This window comes from Heloderma suspectum, chromosome 15 (genome assembly GCF_057233095.1).
Source record: "Heloderma suspectum isolate Gila_16-S chromosome 15, 16-S_ref, whole genome shotgun sequence".
Taxonomy (NCBI): Eukaryota; Metazoa; Chordata; class Lepidosauria; order Squamata; family Helodermatidae; genus Heloderma; species Heloderma suspectum.
The window spans coordinates 12,243,793-12,265,013 of record NC_139472.1 but is presented as its reverse complement, the minus strand read 5'-3'; the positions used below and the strand labels follow the sequence as shown (position 1 = coordinate 12,265,013).

At 46.8% G+C, this 21,221-nt stretch overlaps 1 protein-coding gene across 1 annotated transcript in view; it reads right to left on the bottom strand.

Annotated features, from left to right (window-relative positions):
- Positions 1-21,221, bottom strand: part of PLCH2 (phospholipase C eta 2) — a 144,058-nt gene that overhangs the window by 34,186 nt on the left and 88,651 nt on the right. The window contains exons 12-17 of the mRNA XM_084822068.1: positions 16,931-17,023; positions 12,413-12,513; positions 11,092-11,189; positions 9,978-10,160; positions 7,867-7,974; positions 686-810 (exon numbers count right to left, since the gene is read on the bottom strand). Of these exons, the coding sequence (XP_084678194.1) occupies positions 686-810; positions 7,867-7,974; positions 9,978-10,160; positions 11,092-11,189; positions 12,413-12,513; positions 16,931-17,023 (708 nt within the window). The remainder of the gene's footprint in view (positions 1-685; positions 811-7,866; positions 7,975-9,977; positions 10,161-11,091; positions 11,190-12,412; positions 12,514-16,930; positions 17,024-21,221) is intronic.

Sequence of the window (21,221 nt, the reverse complement as noted above, 5' to 3'; positions counted from 1 at the left end):
ACTGAGTCTCTGGCTTGTTCAGCCACTCCTGCTAGCAGAACAAGCGAAGTGGGAGTGATCATGCAGCATGCACTAGCATGCTTGCTCATTCACAGTAAACAAGAATTAAAAATAATCCTGGGTTACTGTAACATCCAAACATGTCTTCTCTCACTTGTACACACACAGAACAGACAAATAGACTGAACAGCCATTCCCTCTCAACAAGAAACCCCAGAAACTGTAGTTCTCTGAGAGAGGACTGCTTTTCTCTGAGAGAGAAGCTTTAGCATCCTCGCCAAACTACCCTTTGGAGGCCTCCAAGTGACAATAGCAGCAGCGGTCAGGACTGAAAACCACAGCCACTCAAGGAAACTCTCCTTCCAGACCACAGAGCACTGCTCTATCAGTCACCCTCCAACCCCCCTGGTAGCAACTGGCTTCGACTAACTACAAAGAGGCAAAAGGCATTCTCTATACCTTCCCTTTGCTGCGATTTCCTTGTTCCACTCTGCTATTGGAAGAAGCCAGGCATATTGGAGGGCAGATGAATGGGCAAACGGACAGTGGCAGTCAATGAGATGGGGAGCGTTGCAGATGACTGCAGCTCTCAGTTCCGACAGCTGCTGCTACAGTCACCTAGAGGCCTGTCAGCCCATAGTGGCTGGATTTCCATATTGCTCTATTTCTCTCCCCAGTTCCATACCTCGCCTCTGTCTCCGAGCATGGAATCCCGGGGTTTCGGGAGCTGCTGCCCACTGATTATTCTTAATACAAGCTGCTTCTTCATCTGGCCAAGCAGGGGATCTTCGGAATTTGGGTTGAAGATCCCTGGGAAGGGTTCACAGAACATACGCAGAGATTTAAGGCAGAGCTGAGTCATTTATTCATAAAATATGTGCTATTCCATCTCCCTCTCTGGACATACTGGTCCATCCACACAGGAAGCTGCCTTATTCCGAGCCAGACCACTGGCCCACCTGGCCCAACACCGTCTACTTTGACTAGCAGTAACCCGGAGTCTCTGGCAGAGGTCTCTCCCATCACCTGCTACCTGGTCCTTCCAGCTGGAGATGGCAGGTTTTGAACCTGGAACTTTCTCCATCCATAGCATGTGGTCTACCACCAAGCTAGGGCCCACCCCCATGTATATAACAACATCAGAACAACAGAAGAGCCCTGATGCTGGATCAGACCAAGGGTCCATCTAGTCCAGCATTCTGCTCCCACCATGGCCAACCAGCTGTCGACAGGAAACCCACAAGCAGGACATGAGCGCAACAGCACCCTCCCACCCATGTTCCCCAGCAACTGGTGTACACAGGCATGCCGCCTCTGAAACCAGAGGTAGCACATAACCATCAGGTCTAGTAGCCATGGATAGCCTTCTCCTCCAAGAATGCACCCAGCACCCTTTTAAAGCCATCCAAACTGATGGACGTGGCTATGGCAAATGCCTTTCCATTTATGTGGAATTCATTTTATCAGATAAAACAGAGGCACTGGATTAAAAAAAAGAAAGCTGCATGTGTCTGTTTTTTTATTATACTATATTTTGGGGATTATTTTATTCCTGGTTTTCATTGCTGTTATCCATCCTTGCATGATGTGTAAGCAGTAGAAGTATGGGATATAAAACTTCAAGTAAATAAATAATTTGGGGACACAGAAATGGTGGCTGTCAGGCTGTGGCAGCCAGGAAAACCCGCTGGCAGTGATGGAAAATGGGTGGGCTGGAGGTGGCACAGGAGATGTGCGCCACCATAGGGGAAAGACGAAGTGCTGTGCAGGGCACAGGCTTCAGCCATAGGCCCACTTAAGCATCTGAGTCATCTTGAGCACACAACTCATCAAATGTTGCCTGTGCATGTTTTACATGTATTTCTCCATTGCCACGAAGGTCAGAAAATTACTTTACGAGGTTTAAGGAATGTTGATGCATAGATGCTTGTGGCCTGAGCCTGCCTGGTAGATGAGCTTCTTGAGGCCCTGCTCTGGGTCTCTCCACCTTCTGAAATATGTCAGGCGGTGACCAGAGATGGGGCTTTTTCAGTTGTGGCCAATGGTGTAGTTAGGGATGTCCGTCACTGGGAAATCCGGTTCTTTTTTGGCTCGTCGGAGTTCTGCAGCGTGCACAACTTGATTTGCATTTGCGAGCCGAGCTGTGGGCTGGTCCCTGAACTCCAGGGATTTTATTTGCACATTTTTCATTTTGGACTGTAATTTCCACAAACTGCTCAAAAATTTGCGCATGTTGCGGAACCTGAAAACCCCCCGCAAAACGCCTGGAAAATCTGCAAACTGGCCCGACTCACTGCAGACCAAGACGGGGGCTGCAGCAGGAACTGAAACGAAGTCCGGGGGGCCAGCCCTAGAAAAACTCAATGAACTCCACCCCCGAAAGGATTTCTCCAACATCCCGGTGTAGTGGTCAGTTCTGAAATTCAGGCAGCCGGCGTTTTGACAGTCGTCATAGCCATGCCCCCAAACAGAGTCCAGAAATTCCGGCAGCTCTATTAATCTATATCAAAGCCGTTCTAGTTTTCATCTTCACCAGGAGCAGGTCTTTTGTAAAGCTAATGGATGTTAATTGCCCATTCAAGAACAAAGCACTGCAAAATACTTTGCATTACAACAGGGAACAATATAGAAGTGCTAGGAAAATTCATTTCCCCCAGCAAATGTGAAGACTACAGCAAATGTCAGAGGGAATAAAGAATTTGGGGGGGTGGTGCGGGTGGCAAATGACGCCAGCATCCCTACTAATCAAAAAGTTCCTCCATTTCATCCCTGCGAGCCCTGGCTCTGGTACACAACTGTTTGGTTTGGGCCTCCCTCCCCAGAGAGGTTCAGCTGGTATCAGGTGAACAACACCTTCTGGGTTTTTTGTCCAGGCCTTTTAAGGTGTTTTAATCTGCAGGCATAGTTTTATGCCGTTATTTTATTCTGCTCTCCTGTGATCTTTGTGAGTACATGCGTTTGTGTGTGCACACAGAGGGACACTTGCACGTGTACAGATTATGGTGTGTTACTACTGTTTTTATTGCTCTTATTTTGCAAGCTGATCCGAGAGCTTTGGCTGAAGGGTGGCTGAGAAGTATCTTAAACAAAATAAACAAATAAAATCCCCCCTTCTGGGGAAAAAAGAAGAGAAAGGAGATAGCGTGTTTGGCAGTTAATCTGAAGGCAAAGATAAAAACGGATTCTTCTCAGGCTGTGATGAGATAAGGGATAACAAGGACCGTACATCTCCCAAGTTGTAAAAAAAAACACACCCCACACACGGCAGCCAGAGAGGAAGACAAGAGGCTTGTCAACAGAGCAAGACTACACAAGATTTAATTTAATCACAGTCCAGGGGCGTACAGACATCAAGACAATGAAGCACAGCATGTTGCGTGCCTACGTCAGACAGTTCTAGCACCTCCACCGTACTAAAATGTTTAGCCTTGAACTGTTTTATCTGCCATGTGCAGAAGAGCAGATAAGAGGTATCAAAGAGGTGGAGAAAGATGGGGAGATTAATCAAAGGTGAGAGCCACAAAGCAGAAAGGGAGGGCTCGGTGTAAAGAAGCAGCGTAATGTAAGCCCAAGCAAAGAGATCACAAGAACGTCTTGAACCAGCTGAATACCATATGCTAGAGCTGGACCAATTTGGCCGTCAAATTCTTCTCTGCAAATTTGGATGCCAATTTCCCCCCAAGATATCCTCCCAATACTCTAATACTGGCTAAACCAGTCCTCAGATTGGTGCCTTCCAGATGTTTTGGACTACAACTCCCATCAACCCCAGCCTGCATGGCCAGTAGCCAGAGATGATGGAAGTTCTGGTCCAAGACTCCTGGAGGGCACCAGGTTGGGGAATGCAAGCCTAAAGAACCATTTGAGATCTGCATTGACACCCAGTGAGATTTGACTTCCCTATCTGAGATAAGACCATTGATATTTGGCGGTTTTGACAGTTGACATGCAATGGCATTTGGTGGAAAGCTTGCACTAGTATCTGACTGCATCTGATAGTTGTTGACATATGATGGCATTTGCTATGTGAAAGTATTTGATAAATTGACAGTTTATGAGATTTGATGCCTACCAAGACTGAAACCAGAATGGCAAACAAACCTGAATTTCATTCCTGTTTCACTGTTTAAGGTAAAATCTCACAGCTGAAATTAAAATTCTAATGTCAAGTCCCAAATCTCCTACCCACAATTTTTTTTTTTCAGTTGTCAAGGGCTTGTTACAAAAAAAAATTCCTCTGTGAACCCCACTGTATTGGACAATTTTTGGCCAGTCTCCAATGGAGTGTGTGGTAGCATCTCAGCTCCAGAGGTTTTTGGGTGAGCTGTGTGAAGGAACAGAATGGACCTCCATTCTGGCATTTAGTTTGGTTTTATGATATTGTAAAATGGGGTTATCATCATCAACAACATCTTGCTAGTAAGTTTTAGTCATACAGTTAATACATTAAAAGGTCAAGAATTTAGTTAGAATGTAAAGGTCAGAAAGTTTAGTTCACAAAACAGGATATTTAAAAGTTCAGCCAAGCTTGAAAAATCAAATGCCAACCCAAGAGGCAAGATGTTGTAAACTTCAACATAAAGTGTTGAATCTTAGGAATAAAGAGGGCATAAAGTGTTATCTTAGGAAGCAGAAACTGAGTTGGCAGGAAGAAACAAGAAGCTACTTCCTGATTGGTTGGAGTAGGAGGGAGCAGAATTTTTGCAGAAGAGAAAAGCCAGAGGCAGAAAGTCAGGGAGAGCGAGAAGGAAAAAGAAGGAAGAACACATCTTTCTGCTGGAACTGGAGAACAGCTTGAGAAGAACAGGAAGATACTGCATGGATAAGGAACCTGGATAAAATCGAGATCTGGTCTAATTAGGTTGGCTGGATGCATTTTTCTCTGATTGTTTCATTGTCCTATTTATCATACATTTATGTGTATGTGCACTGAGATTGTGTCCCTCACCCCCTCGACATTTTCCTTCAGTAAACCTTGAACCTTCTTATTTGAAATTTTGTGGTCTCTTTTTTCAGGTACCTACCTTACATCTAATAGACATCCCACACTAGCTAAAGTAGATACCAGAGACCTAGAGTTTTGAAGGTGGTTTGCTGGAGGCAGTCAGAAAAATAAAGATTCTGACTTGATGGCAGCACGAAAGCCCACAGGAAGCAAAAAGGGGTGTGGGCATACTACTGTGCCCATTTTCTGTTCCACTCATGGAATAGGATGTTGCTGCTCCATGAGAAGCGGAAAAGATCCATTTCAATATGACTTCAAGACCACTTATGGGACGGCTCCCTTGTTTCTATTGGAGCTCTCTGTGGATTCTAATACCAACAGCCATGAAATCCTTCTGACTCCCTGACTTGGAAATACTGTTCTAGTCCTTCTTGGAGGGACAGTTTCAGAAGGTGGTGCTGAGGTACTCCTATTTGACATTGGCCTATGGTATCCCTCAGGGTTCCATCTTGTTCTGCATGCTATTTAATATCTACACAAACCTGCTGAGTGAGGTCATCATCCTTTCCAGCTAAATCTGGCCACAGTGATACATGCTTTAGTTACAACTTGTCTGGATTACTGTACTCTTTAATGAGCTTCCGTCGTGCATTAAAAACGTGGTTGTTCAGGCAGGCATTTGGGGTGGGTTAGGGTATTTTAGAAAAAAAATTATGGTAGAATTTTATTGTTTTAAATTGTTTTATGGTATGTTGTACATCGCCCAGAGTGGCTGGGTGACCAGCCAGATGGGCGATTAATAAATTTAATAATAAAATAAAATAATAAAAAAATAATGCATTCTATGCAGGGTTGCCTTTGAAGAGTGTTCACATGTGTTATAGCAGGCATTATCTTATTAGAGGCCTACCTGTTTGCAAAGAAAGGATGGATGCCGCTTTTAAGACACTGCTGACCACCTGCAGTTTTTATAACTGCTTGTATCAACCCTGAGTGCTCATTGGAAGGACAGATCCTGAAGCTGAAGCTCAAATATTTTGGCCACCTAATGCGAAGGGAAAAGTCCCTGGAAAAGACCCTGATGCTGGGAGGGACTGAAGGCAAAAGGAGAAGGGGACGGCAGAGGATGAGATGGCTAGATAGCATCACCGATGCAATGAATATGAACTTGAGCACGCTCCGGGAGAGAGCGCAGGACAGGAAGGCCTGGCGTGCTATGGTCCATGGGGTCACGAAGAGTCGGACACGACTGAACGACTGAACAACAATGCGAAGAGAAAACTCCCTGGAAAAGACCCTGATGCTGGGAGGGACTGAAGGCAAAAGGAGAAGGGGACGGCAGAGGATGAGATGGCTAGATAGCATCACCGATGCAATGAATATGAACTTGAGCACGCTCCGGGTGAGAGCGCAGGACAGGAAGGCCTGGCGTGCTATGGTCCATGGGGTCACGAAGAGTCGGACACGACTGAACGACTGAACAACAATGCGAAGAGAAAACTCCCTGGAAAAGACCCTGATGCTGGGAGGGACTGAAGGCAAAAGGAGAAGGGGACGGCAGAGGATGAGATGGCTAGATAGCATCACCGATGCAATGAATATGGACTTGAGCACGCTCCGGGAGAGAGCGCAGGACAGGAAGGCCTGGCGTGCTATGGTCCATGGGGTCACGGAGAGTCGGACACGACTGAACGACTGAACAACAACAATTAGAAATGTATTTTTTAAAAAATGTACTACCCAATGAATCAGGGGTGTCTCTTTAGTCAATTAGAAGACCTCTTCAAATCAAGTAATCTAACCAGTTAAACATTGTTGTTGGAGGTGTTATACATCCTGGGATCTGTTTGCTGAAAGGCATGGAAATGGGCCTGCATTAATAATAAGTACATAAAGTAGATGCCACCTTGTTGGTGCTTCCTTTTTAGTTGATCTTTTTAAGAACCCGCTCTTCTTATTTTTATCTGCTCCTGCTTTTAATTCTGTTTTTAGTCGTCTGCGTTTTTAACTTGTTTTGTGATATTTGCTTTTCTATTGTAGATTTCTGTCAGGACGTGACTTGGGCTCTTAGGGTCAGATCCAGGCTTACGTATATTTAGAGAAGACTCACTGAAATCAATGGGACTTAGGGCACAATCCTATGCAGGTTTAGAAAGAAAAAAATTGTAGGATTGCGCCCTTAAGAGACTAACTTACATCCCATTAATTTCAATGACCCAATTCTACTTATGATTAAGTCTGGAACCAAACCTTGAAGTGCAATCCTATACATGTCTACTCAGAAGTAAGCCCCATCGCGTTCAATGGGATTTACTCCCAGTTAAGTGAGTAAATGATTGTAGCCTTAGTACAGAAAGGTGGGATATCAATTTTAAATAATCATTCCCTCTAATAGCAAACTCAGGTGGCGACAACAGGTGTCAACAGAAATGAAGCCAAAATGGGACTAGTGAGAAACAAGAGAGAGGTACCTTGAGGTTTGCAAAAATTCAAACAAATATTTTAAAAAAAAAAAAACCCTAAAGGGCAACCCACACTCCAAACAGCTCAGTGAGGACAGCGTATGTTCACCCAGTAGCCATGGAACATTAATTATCGGTTGGAAAAGGAAACTGGAAAACATGTGCTTGTATGTAATGGGATATCCTGAGGGCAGGCAGGGCTGGAGCCCTGAAAAGGTTCCTGCATTGAACAGGGGGTTGGACTTGATGGCCTTGTAGGCCCCTTCCAACCCTACTATTCTATGATTCTATGAAAGGGGCATCCCTGTTAGAAAGTGAGGATACACGGTAACACTCGTTGCAGGGCCCACTTGTAATACCGAGTGTTCCTGTGCTGTTTTTGGTAGATTAAAAGAAACAAACAAACAAATAATCCAGGCTGCCATCGCTAATAAATGTTGAGCTCGACCCGTCCCGTACCTTGACACATGCACTTGGGTTTGAGGACGTAGCCGCAGTTCCCATTGGTGCTGAACTTGGCGCGGTTCAGCTGGAGCATCCTTCCCTCTGACTGGTAGTTTAGCGCAACTGTGATATTCGGGTTGGGGCAGGGGAGACAAACAGCCAGTAATTTGCAGGAGGAATTTCTAAGGCAAAGCCGTCCGTTCAAAATGAAACAGAGCCACTATTGAATGCAAACATGACAGAGAGCATCCTTGACGCCAGATGCCTCAGAACCAGGCTGGGAGAACTGTGAGGGAGAGAGAGAGGTTTTCTGTCCTCCTGTGTAGCATCTGTAATGCGAGGAGATGCGACGTTCTGCCCCTTTGCTCACAGGAGGTACAGAATCCGCCCGCTACAAAGTGGCATGGCAGAGAGGGGGGGATAATATCCCCCACCCCAATCCCCTGAAACCCAATGTGCTCACGCTTACGAAATCCATAAAGGAGCAGTGGGCAGTTCAGTTCCACGGAGGAGGAGATAGCTTGGATGGGGTCCAAAACCCTTGAAGAAGAAGAGAAACCCACAGGGCAAGAAGTAAGATGGGGATGGGGGGAGGGGGACGTTCGCCTCACTCTCCCCCCCCAAATAGAAATAACACAGAGACAGTGGCAGCTCCAGGTTTTTAGAGGGCTTTGGGCAAGCTGCCCTCCCCGTGAGTAACTCCAGCTCCTTACTTGCCCGATCTCTCTGGGCCCAATCCACCCCTCTGCCCAGGAAAACAAGGGCAGCCATCAGAGCTCCCTGATCCTTCTCCTTGTTCCTGCCATGGCTTACTTGCTCAGAGAGAGCAGGTGAACAGGCTGTGAGGAGAAGGGACCAGGGGCTCTGGAGGGCAGGGCTGGCCCCCTGCAGGAGAATGGGCCTTGGGAGATTCCCAGGGATATTGACCCCTGAGGCTCAATATAGCAGAATGATTAAGGCAGGGCCGGGGGGGGGGGGCTTTTTTGTGTCATTCCCTTGGGGTAATCTGTTGGGGCCACATCCTGGCAGTGAGGGAGGCTGTAGCTCACAGTGGGTGGGGCCAAGGCCCAAAGTGGGCAGGGCCACCCCTTTCCCTCTCCCCCTCATTCTGCCACCCTTTCCCCTCTCCCCCTCATTCTGCCACCCTTTCCCCTGCCCCCTCATTCTGCCACCCTTTCCCCTCTCCCCTTCATTCTGCCACCCTTTCCCCTCTCCCCCTCATTCTACCACCCTTCTCTCTCTCTCTCTCTCTCTTTCTGTCACCCTTTTCCCTCTCCCCCTCTTTCTGCCACCCTTTCCCCTCTCCCTCTCATTCTTCCACCCTTTCCCCTCTCCCTCTCATTCTGCCACCCTTTTCCCTCTCCCCCTCTTTCTGCCACCCTTTTCTCTTTTCCTCCTCCTTCTCCTGCCTTGCCCACCAAGCTCCCAAAGGAGGGACAGAATATTCTTGCCAGATGCTGAAACTGACAACTTGCCAGGGGATTCAGAAATTAGCTCAAGAGCTGCAGGTTGCACAACCCTAGATTAAGGGGACCCAAGTGGAGCTGGCAAAATGACCCCAACAGCTTGAGAGATTTGAAATTTCAGGGAATGAGTGGAAATGGAAAGGAAGCAGGTTTCAGCTAAACATTTGGGGGAAATTTCCCAGTGGTACAGGCTGTGTGACACTCTAACAGACTGCCTTCAAAGTGGTGGGCTCAATCTTTGCTGGAGATATTTTAGCAGAGGCTGGGCGGCTCTTTGTCAGGAATGCTGTAGAGTCCTGGACTGAGCAGGGGGGTGGGCTAGATGACCACCAAGGTTATCTAGTCCAACACAATAATTCTATGATTCCTTGCAGTGGGGGCTGGTGGCTCTGGTGTCAGTGGGGTGGTGAATCTCAGTCAGAACTCTAAAGGAGCTATCCAACGTGTGAAGCCTTAAATACCTTAAATATTTATTACGGCATATGCTTTCGTGGACTACAGTCCTGTTCATCAAATGCATAAAGTGTTATCCTAAGTTGGCAGGTTGCTTCCACACCTTGGACAATTCCTGTAGAGTTCTGACTGGTTCTGACTGAACCCAGAATTGATTCACCTCCCCACTGACATCGGAGCCACCAGCCTCCACTGGTTTCTTCTTACCCAGTTGGCAGCCAGCATTCCAGAAGGGCTGAGGGTTGTAATTACTGGAGTCTACACGGTAAGAGGAAGGATAGATTCGGGACAGCTGGTGTTGGTTGAAGCGCAGATACTGGGCTGGTTTTTGCTGCAGGATTTGGTGAGCTTTCGTTTCACTGAAAGATGAAACTTGCCAGCTGGAAGAGACTGTAACAAGAAAAGAAAGGGCATTTTCTCTTTGACAGAGAGTGCTTTCAGCTACATAGCTTGGACTTAACCACTTTACCCCTACTCTGGGAAATTGTATTTTTTTTCCTCTGTGGCTTATTTGGATGGTGGTCTCGGGGAGGGGGAAGTTTCAGATGCGGGCATGAAGGATGACTTGTGAACCAGGCATGCAACCACATTTTGAAGACAGGTGGAGATACCACTCCCCCACTCTAAGCAATTATATTTTTCTGGTATTGTATTGTCAACCTTCCCCAGCCTGGTGCCCTCCAGAAGTTTGGGACTTCAACTCCCATCAGTCCCTGCCAGCAAAGCCAGTGGTCAGGAATTCTGGTAGTTGTAGCATCAAACATCTGAAGGGCACCAAGTTCCAACTGACTGGCGCACACAGTCAATTGGAAGCTGCCTTATACCAGCTGAGCATGGATCCATCACACTCCGTGGTGGGAGCTCCGCAAGGTTTCAAACAAGGATCTTTCCAAGCCCAACGTGAAAATGCTGGGGACTGAATTTGGGGACTTTGTCTGTGCTCTGTCACTGAGCTACAGCTTTTCCTTTAACTTATTGTCATCTCTGTCTGATCAAATAGTTTCTGCAGGTTTTTGAAGCATTACATAAACCTGCAAAACCTGTCAACAGAGATAATAATGAGGTGGAACAGTCTGCTACTGGAGATGGTGGGCTCTCCTTCATGCACGGTATTTAAGCAGAAGGACTGATAAACAGTTCTGCTTGAAAGAAACACATGGGGCAATTCCTGACTGTGACTGCAAACCTAAGTACATTTACTGGGAAGTAAACCTCAGTGAACTCAGTGGGACTTACTTCCAATTAAACATGCATAGGATTGCACTGTAAAACAGCAAGATTAACCAGAGCTTTTTCTTACATACTTTTTAGCACCACCTACTTTCAGATTCTACATCATGGATCCCAACAGATTTGGTGTATTTCACCAGGTCCGAGAGCGCCCGTGATAATTTCATGGTTTTCTTCTGCCGGTTTGTTCTATGAAGACAAAACAGGTTATATTCACCAATTCTGATCCAAGAGAGAAATCAATAAATTAATCACATATTATTATTTTTCCTTGAAAAGATGAAGGTGTACAGAGACGAGAAAGGGGGGAAACAGAAGATGAGAGAATGAGCCGAACAAACATCCATTGTTATTTTTATCATTGAACTGAATGTTACCTCTTCGAAACCAGTTCTGGGGTTAACTGGGGCTAATCAAATTACACGTTAGCACCAAATAGGCTGACATTCTGCAAGCATGAATATTCTGTGACTGGAATTATGCAAACGAAGCAGTTTTCCTGCACTGGCATAAACTAATCTGCTTCAACCAAGGAATGAGAAGGTGGAGAGGATTTTTTTTTACTCTGGAGATTTTGACACATATTGGAACAGAGGCTGCTGTGTGAGACACTAAAGTACGGTGTGAGTACTAAAATGTGGGGTCCTGGAACTCCAAAATGCCTCCATCCTCTGGACTGTCTTTACACCTGCAGGTGGCTGTGGTTTCCCAGTGAAGAGTTAAATGTACTCTGTGGGGCTGTTCATACAACACACTAAGCTTAGCATACCAAATTGCAGACTTACAGTTCTTTATATATTCTGAATCTCTCTTAGCATCTTCAACAAAGATTATATCCCAGATCTTACAAAGAGATGCACCCTGCATCATCATTACTGAGTAAATCAGTAATATACACCCAGGACATTTTCTGCAGGTGGCATGGTAACCATGCAGTGTGGCTTATTTTTTCTTCAACAAGCCACCTTGAGAACCCATGGTTTGTGTGGTTGGGTTGTTCAGGGTGGTTAACAAGCCACCCTGCAGAAAATGTCCTGGGTTCAGACAACATGCTAACTCACAGGTCAACAAACAACCCACAGTTCAGCAACCCACACTCAACCACTGAGCGTGGGTTCGCATGTTGTGTGCACAGCCCCTGTGTGTGTGCAAACACATCTTTATTCTGATGTTCCAAGTCTGACCTCTAGCTCACAGCAAATCTTACAAAAGCTTCTTCTTTTTGTCTCTGCGTTTTAAAGATTCTCTCTGCAGTCTCAAGGACTACAAACGTTTTCCTTTCCTTTTCTCTTTCTGCCTCTGTGTCTCTGTCTCATCTGGTTAGGCTTGATCGAGAAATTGGTCCTTGTGGGCAAAGTTGCTCGCACATCTATTCAAAGAAAGGACGTTACCCAGAATGCACTGCCACTTACTTGCTGTAATGCACTGAGCCTCTGGCTAAGTTCCCTTGACAGTCAAAGTCACCCTCACCCTCTTCCAGACTGGATGTCCTTTTGAGCTTGCTTCCTTTTTTCTGTGTAAATGGGGGAGACACAACCAAGACGAAAATAAGCTGCTGATAGCATTGTATACAGTGGAGGCTGGTGGCTCCAATGTGAGTGGGGTGGTAAATCTGCGCCGGGTTTCAATCAGAACCAGTCAGAACTCTGAAGGAGCTATCCAAGGTGCTTTCCCTTAGAGTTGTGACTGGTTCTGACTGAACCTGGGAGGGGGATTTACCGCCCCAGTGACATCAGCGTCGCCTGCCTCCACTGACTGTATAGACCCATGTACATCAGAAACAGAGGGAAAGACTCTCTGTGCAGGCTGACCAAGGAGTTGTACATCTCTTGTTGTGGTTTGTTATCAACTGGCAAAATGGACATCTGGTTTCACACCAAATTGTGAAACCAGATGTCCATATTGCCAGTTGATAACAAACCACAACAAGAGATGTACAACTCCTTGGTCAGCCTGCACAGAGAGTCTTTCCCTCTGTTTCTGATGTTCGGGCTGCGAGAGCTGTCACGTACGTAGCCAAAATGGCACAACCCCTGCACAAAAGCACGGAAGCAGCAGACTTGGGGCAAAACCCAAGATTTGCAGTAGTACAAAACATATTTATGAAAAAAAAAAACCTTAAGGAGTGACACCCCCCCCCCCAAAGCTTATCCAGACAATTATGAGTGTGAAACAATGCCTCTTCCATACCACCTAGAACATTCTGAAACTGCCATACTTGGAACATCCCACAGAGCAGCAACGAGAATTCTATGAGCGCCCCTAAGAGAATTCTATGAGCATCCCTAGGCCCAAGAGAGGGTGCATTGCCAAGCGCCCCCCTGCCCGCTTCCTTTTGCTCTGATCTGCCCCCCCTTTTTGAAAAAAACATCCGTTTGCAAAGTGCACTCTGTTTAGCAGGAGGAAAACACACACACACCAAAATCCCCATGGTGTGTGTACAGGAACATCTCTAGGTATTTTGGTGCCCTGGGCGAGGTGGTATTTTTGCACTCCGATGGACATGCTGCCACAGCTGCTCCCCTCCCTGGTCTCCCTTCCCCATCCCCCACCACCACCCACCACCCATGTTCTGACTTCCTCTTCTTCAACCTCTGCCACCCTCCTCCTCCTCTTCTTTATCTTCCTGCCACCTGCCTCCCTCTCCAGGCCATGCTTTGAAGGGTCCTTCCTTCAGAATGCCAAGGGTCCTTTGAAGGGTCCTTCCTTCGGAATGCCAAGGGTCCTTTGAAGGGTCCTTCCTTCGGAATGCCAAGTGAGGCATTCTGGTTGAGGGGGCCACAGCATCACAGGTGATCTTCACAGCTACCACAACAAGAATGTCTCGCTTTATGGAAGGACCCCTCGAAGCACAGCATTTGGGCCTGGGCAGCTCTCCAAACAGCCCAACTGCCCAATCAACATCTCTCTCTGGGAGAGTCCTCAGAGCGAGCGATTCAGCAGGCATGAGGGTTCTCTGAGCAGCACAGATGGGTTGTTGGTATGGGGAAGGAGCCGGAGCACTGCCACTGCCTTTGGGGGGCATTTTGTTGCCCCCAGAATTTGCTGCCCAAAGTGGCTGGCCTGTTTAACCCCACCCCCAGGCAACGGCCCTGTCTTTGTGTGTGTTCCTGAATTGGGAATGGTCCACTTAACACCAAAATCCAATGGTTAGCCTGCAGGATATGGGGCGGGGGGTGGGAAGGTCTGGACTTTCCCCATCCATGATGCTTGGGAGAAGGAGTAATGATACCATGGCCAGAAAGAGTCCAATATCCCCCCCCCACACACACACACACCCATACACACCACTCCAAGGCAGAAGAAGTTGGCCATCCCTGGTGGTTCATGTGTTATAGTCTGGGCTCTACATGATCAAAATGAGGGCAGAGAATGTGAGCAGTAGTGATGGCCACCAACTTGGATGGCTTTAAGCGGAGGTTAGGCAAATTCCTGGAGGTAACACACAGTCCTGATGGCTGTGTGTTACCTCCAGTACCAGAGGCAGTGAGCCTATGTCCACCAGTTGCTGGGGAACATGGGTGGGTGGGTGCTGTTGCACTTGTGTCCTGCTTGTGGGTTCCCGGTCGACAGCTGGTTGGCCACTGTGTGAACAGAATGCTGGACTAGATGGACCCTTGGTCTGATCCAGCAGGGCTCTGCTTATGTTCTTAGGAAACCATTGCCTCCTCTCCCATGCTTGCCCCCATATCCAACCCAGGACCAGCCCAATTGTTAGAAAGAGTGAGGTGGCTTCCTCAGGTGGCAGATGCTGGGGTGGGCAGGAACTGCAACAAGGTGCTGGTCTGCTGGAGGACAGAGCTGCGTGTGCCATGTCGCCTGCTTGTACCCTCTAACCTGCCCTCCTGCCCTCAGCAGTTGTGGAAAATGTTGGGCTGTGACCAGAGTCGAAGTCAGACTCAACTGCCAGTCTGGTTGGATTCTGTACATGGAAAGGGGGGGGCACCATTTTGTACGTCACCTCAGGCCAAAAAATGCCTTGGGTTGGCTCTGATCTGATTCCATATCAAACACATTGGTTGGTCTCCTTTGGCGTCTCAACTTATTTCCCACCAACCCTCCCAAGAAATCTGCTCCTGATTCCATTTATGTGTAAACATCTTCTGGAACATTTAGGTCTCTGCCAACATTAATCGGATGAAACGCTGTCTTGGCTTCACATTTCCTTGCTTACCTGGCATATGGTTTAAAGTCCTTGTCCTTTCCTTGAACGTCCTCCTCCGCCTTACCCCACCCACAATTCGCATAAATGGCAATTTAAGGGAGAAAAAAAAAAACACTCCGAAAATCCGCAAGCTAGCCTGATAGAGATTGGGTGGGGCCAGCTTGCAGGTAAGTGAGCCAGAGTCCAGGGGGTTGAGCTGCTGAAAGCTTGGTGAACCCCACAACCTGGATGGATTCCTCCAACATCTCTAGGCCCAACAGAGGGTGCATTGCCAAGGGCCCCCTGAAACCTGGAGTTGGCTCTGTCCCCACCTCCAACTGAAATGATGTCTAACAACCTGTAGGTGTTTCTGTGCAGAGTTTATCCTCCTTGCCATCCACACACTCCCGAGCTCGATCAAAATCTATGTGGCAAGCTCCCCGGGGGAAGGACCTGCCTTTTCTTCGTATGGTGCTCCCTAAAGCACAGTGCAGACTGATACTGCTGTGAGAACGAACAATAAACAACAGCACTTGTGGAAAATAATGAGCTCAACATGGATTGGACTGAAGTCACCATGCAGTGCCCCATAAGCTTCCTTGCTTCTATATGGGGGCAGAATTCAGCAGCACAGACAAGAAACATATGAAACTACGTGATCCCTAATTGGTTGGGAGCACTCTAGGAAAGCGTCACAGGGAGGAATGACACCAGGGCAGCATCAGAAAGGGGAAACAGTGGCAGCGTTTACACATTCGTCCTTTTCCCCATAAGAATTTAAGGGATTTTCAGGAAATTTCCCCTTATCCCACACTGAACATACTCCAATTAAAAAGAAAAATGGGAAAACACTCAGCACAGAGTGTACTCGTAAGTGTATGCTAGAAACCCACACTGGTGTCATTTTTGAAAGCATGGCTTTTCATGGCAGTTTCAGTCCCAAGGAAATGTGATTGGGAAAAACCGAGCTACTGCATGGGATGTGTTCAGTGGCTACCATGTGGTAAGTTAGTGGTAGTGAAACTTGATGGGCTTCAAAGTATCTCAATGTATATTATATTCAATATATGGTCTTTTAGAAGTTTCCTAGTTCTCTCCTAACTATGTGGCAACATTAGCCCTAGTTAGGAGGGATGAGAGAGGAATACGTCTGGGGAGTGAAGTTCGCCAAGCTTTCAGCAGCTCAGCCCCCTGGATGCCAGCTCTCTTACCCACGAGTTGGCCTGGCTCTATTTGCATCACGTCATACCCACCCGTTGATTTTTGGGTTTCTTTTCCTTCTAAAATCGCTATGTGCACAAATTACACCTATAATTTGCATAATTTGCACAAACTGTCGCTATAATTTGCACAAATGAAGCAAATTGCATGCAATTTGTGCACATTGCGCAAATTATGTCTGCAATTTGCACAAATGGTGCCCGCGGGTGCCACGCTGGGGATCCTGGGGAAATGGTGATTTTTAGAAAAAAAAAATCCAATTAAGTTCCCAGATTTTGGGGAAAAGCCCATGGCTTAGCTCACAAAAGCTAAGCTGGGGCGCTCCGGGGAAATCCGGTGAGCCCCCAAAGGTCCAGATTTCTCCACAATGGCCATGCCAACTAGTGAGTACCCAAACTCAATGGGTTTCATAGCACTGTGATGTCATCATGTGCACTATCTAGTCCTCTAGCCCTGTTCTGCCCTAACTTTTTATGGCCCAGCTACTTGAGATGTTGAAATCTATCCTGAACCTTTGGAGAAAAGCAGACTAATATACTTTTCCACATATGTATAGAAGAATAACCTTGCGTTTGGAAAAACTCCCCATCAGAGATCGGTTGTGCCGTTTGTTGATGACAGCGTCTTCCCCCAGGTCCACCTCTTCCTCACGTTTGTTCTAGAATAGCACAGAAGGACAACAATATGCAAGACTATCAGTGATTAGACAGACAGACAGAAAGACACAATGGCAGCCAGAGACTCAGACATAGGGTTTGTGCAAAGCCCCAAAACCCACATACCTGGAACCAGTAAAAATATGCCAGTGTAAACATTCTTGCATGACATTTAGGACTTTTCAAACTGTGCTGGTACCTCAGAGTATTAAAAAGCCACTTCCTTAGGCATCATATGTCCTACTAAGCAGATTACGGAGCAATCCTATCTAGATAGGTGGCTGCCTCCGAACTCAGAGGCGACCGCCTATCCAAAGCAGGGCAGAAGAAGCATGGAGGGGATCATTCCCTCCACGCTTTTCCTGCCCTGCTTTTTCGGCCAAACAACCAATTGCGGCTGTCTAGCCACGGGAGAATGGAGCAGGGAAGGAGGCTGCTGTACGACACGTAGGATGTGTCATACAGGCAGTTACGCTCTCCCCGCCCCAGAATGCCCCCAACCATGCCCCTTCCCAGCCGCTCTGTGCTCCTCTTGCAAGCGCCGAGGACGGGGCTGTTCCATGCTGCCTCAGAGGCAGCGCGGAAGTTAGGAGAGGTCGGTTCTCTGGGAGCCGACCTCAGAGCACGGGCTCCAAGTTCAGTTCTTGGAAAACAACATATCCTATGGCTGCCTAGCCACTCTCTAGCAGCCATAGGATTGCTCCCTTAATAACATTTGGGAGACTATGAGTGTGTATAAACTTACTCAGCAAGTGCAGTGAGCAAGGATTCTAGGGATGTACGAAAGTGACTTACCTTTCCGCGGATTATGTTGATGGTGGGGGGGAGGCGTTCCGTCCCTCCCCCCGGAATCCTGGCCGGCCGGCTGTGCTCCGCAGTGATTCTGCGGAGCCGCCAGCCAGCTCCACAAGCAGCCAGACATCGGGCCGCTGGCTAGCAGGGACGCAAACGGCGATGGCCATAGCCGCCGCCATTTGCATCCCTGCAGTCAGCCGTGATAGGCTACGTAAATGTTTACGTAGCCTATCACGGCTGATTAAAAAACATCAACAATGCGCATACGCAAATGGCGGCGGCCATGGCCGCCGCCATTTGCGTTCTTTATTTTGGCACGTCTTAGTCTACATAAACATTTACGTAGACTAAGAGGGCGAAAATAAGGGGAACGCAAAGAGCGTAGCGTCTACGCTATTTGCGTTCCCCTTATTTTCGCCGTCTTAGTCTACGTAAATGTTTACGTAGACTAAGACGTGCCAAAATAAGGAACGCAAATGGCGGCGGCCATGGCCGCCGCCATTTGTGTACATGCATTTGTTTTTTTGGTTTTTTTTAAGTCAGCCGTGATAGGCTACATAAACATTTATGTAGCCTATCACGGTGTTTTTTAAAATCTAGCCATGATAGGCTACATAAATCTTTACGTAGCCTATCACTTCTTTTGTTTGTTTGTTTTTTTTAACCTGAAAATGGCGGTGGTGGCAGCCTGTCAGAAGACCAGCCGCCACAGCCGCTGCCGCCACACCGCCACCGGAGCCGCCACCGCCGCCAGGAAGATCCGCCCAAGGTAAGTCACGTCCGGGGGGGGCGGGGGGGCCGTTCCGCCACCAATTTCAGGGGCTGAATGCGCTGGCATTTGGCCTCCCCGAGATCTGTGGCGGAACTTTCATACATCCCTAAAGGAATCCTGATTCGAAGAATGATATCATGGCATCATGTTTTCATTCATTTCCTGTGTTGAGGCACTTCAAACTTTGTGATAAAGTTCCAACAAAGTACAGTTGCCTGTCTTTTTTCTGACTGATACGCACAAACACACAAAATGAGATACACATTTGCACGCTCCTTTTATATGTTGTAGGACTTGCATTTTTACGTTCATTAGGTATTGAGCCCTACCTAAATAGGTATTGAGCTCCTCAGTTACAGACTAAGATTTATAATTAGTGAATTCCTTCGTTTCTTTTGTGATTTTGATTTATTATTATGTATGTCCTTCTTTTTGTTGCTTTTGTTAACCTGATTTCAAAATAAAATGCCATGATAAAATAGTATCTCTTTAGTCTTTAAAGAGATACTCTTTAAAGTATCACATTTCTATTCTGAACTTCCTCCACAGAGCTCAGAGCAGTTTACAATAGGGGTTATATCACCTATTATCTTCACAACAACTCTGTGAGATAGGCTAGGCTGAAGCAGAGTGCTTGAGCTGAGGCTTCCTAGCAAATGTCAAACAAATCTGACACTGTATCTTCTACACCACATATTTCCTCTTTGTTCAAGGAAATAATAGCTTCTAGTCCAAACATTCTCCGGATGTCAGATGAACTCTTTTACTGGAGGTAGGGGAGCAAAAGACATCTCAGGGTGAGGGCACAAAAGGCAGTGCCATTTTATTTATTCATCCGCTGCATTTCTACGCCACCCAATAGCAGAAGCCGTCTGGGCGATTCTCAAAATAAAGGTTAAAACCATAAAATACAAGACGATTACAATGAAACATACTGTAAAATCTAAACAAATTGAAACAGCCGCAGAATAAAACCAAAGTAAAACTAACAGCAGAGGACAACAGCAGTGCAAGGATCTTGAAAAGCACTAACATGTCTTTTGAAACTGAAAGACTAAAATGTCTGGGAAATGTCTTCTTTACCTGGCACCGGAAAGATGACAAGGTAGGTGCCAAGCGGGCCTCCCTGGGGAAAGCATTCCACAACTGGAGGGCTACCACTGAAAAAGGCCCTCTGTCTCATACCCATCCATTTTGTGTGTGTGTGGTGGCTGCCTTTCCCCCCAGAATTCCCCTCAGAATGGGGCATTTGGGGAGGGGGGAAGATGGGGGCCATGAGTCTGATGGAGCTGAAAAGGAGTTCCTGGAAATTCCAGCACACCCAAAATACACGGATGTCCACCCAAAATGCAAAACAGGGGAGTTGGTTTCACCCTCCACACGTGGTTCAGGCCTCACTTTCAAAGTTTCACACATTCAGCCCAGCCCTATATCTGTTGAGAATATTGCAACCTCGTCCGCAAGTTACTGGAAGGGGGCAGTGTTGCAGTTGGTTAGTTCATGGGAATTTAGGCCACAACTAGCCTCAGGATCTCTATAGCCTGCAGTGTGGTTTCCTGTGAACTCTTGGTTTTGCTCCTCCCCTTCCTTCTCCCCACCCCTCCCTCTCTCTGACCTCTTCCATTCCTGGGAGCATGTATGTTTGCCCTCTTGCTCCTGCAAGTGCTATAGAACTCAAAAGGACAACCTGCTTTTGAAAGCTCTATGCTGTACCTGCATATTATATGCAAGAATATTGTAAGCAAACTATTATCAGACTATTATTATATCTAAAGAAGGGTGTGGTCTCCTTTTTTGCCACTTTGTAATATAGGGCTATTAATACTGTGTGCACGTGGGACTGGTAAATGCTCATTCTGCTTTGCTTTTTTTTTTTTTTTTCTCTGCTAGCTGCCTTTCTAATAGCAGACATCGTTACCAAATAATTCTCATCCATATTGTGACTCCATGGGGGGCACAATGCATTTTACAATCCTGCCTGACTAGCAGTGATAGCAGGACAACAAAGAAGTTGTGCTCATGAAGTGCTGAGATGGTTCTATCGTAGCACCTTCAATGCAGCTGAAAAAACTATTAGCCAACTCCTTTTGAGTCCCAGCATCTAATTCTAGCCTTTTGCTGCATCTCAGCAAAACCCCTGCAATGCATTTTGCATAGAGCAGCTTTCCTCAAGTCCCTGGTGGTCGGTTAAGAGGTCTGGGAAGGGGAATAGCAGTATTTGCAACTTCAGATGTTCAAGTGAGGCAAGCTGAGTACATATTTAGAAGTGACACTTGTTATGAAATTAACCCATAAGCAAGTCCACGAGCCAGAAGGAAGTGTGTGGGGGGGGGAGAGGGGGGGAGACATTTTCATACATAAAACCTTCCAGTTATTAAAAAGTGCTTCAGTTTTATGATGGGAAACAAGACTGCTGGCACTCGAAGTGAGGCACAAAATCACCTGTGAGCATTTAATGCTCTAGTTGCCTTGTGCTGGCAACCAAAGAAGCTGTGTGTCTCCTGAAAATCTCGCTCACCTGGCTTCCTCATTAACTGTGCGCATTCAGCTATGCAAGCCAGAGTCATTAATAAACAATTTAGAAAGGGAGCTAATAAAACAGCAACAAAGTCAGATGCTAAGGACTACTTTCT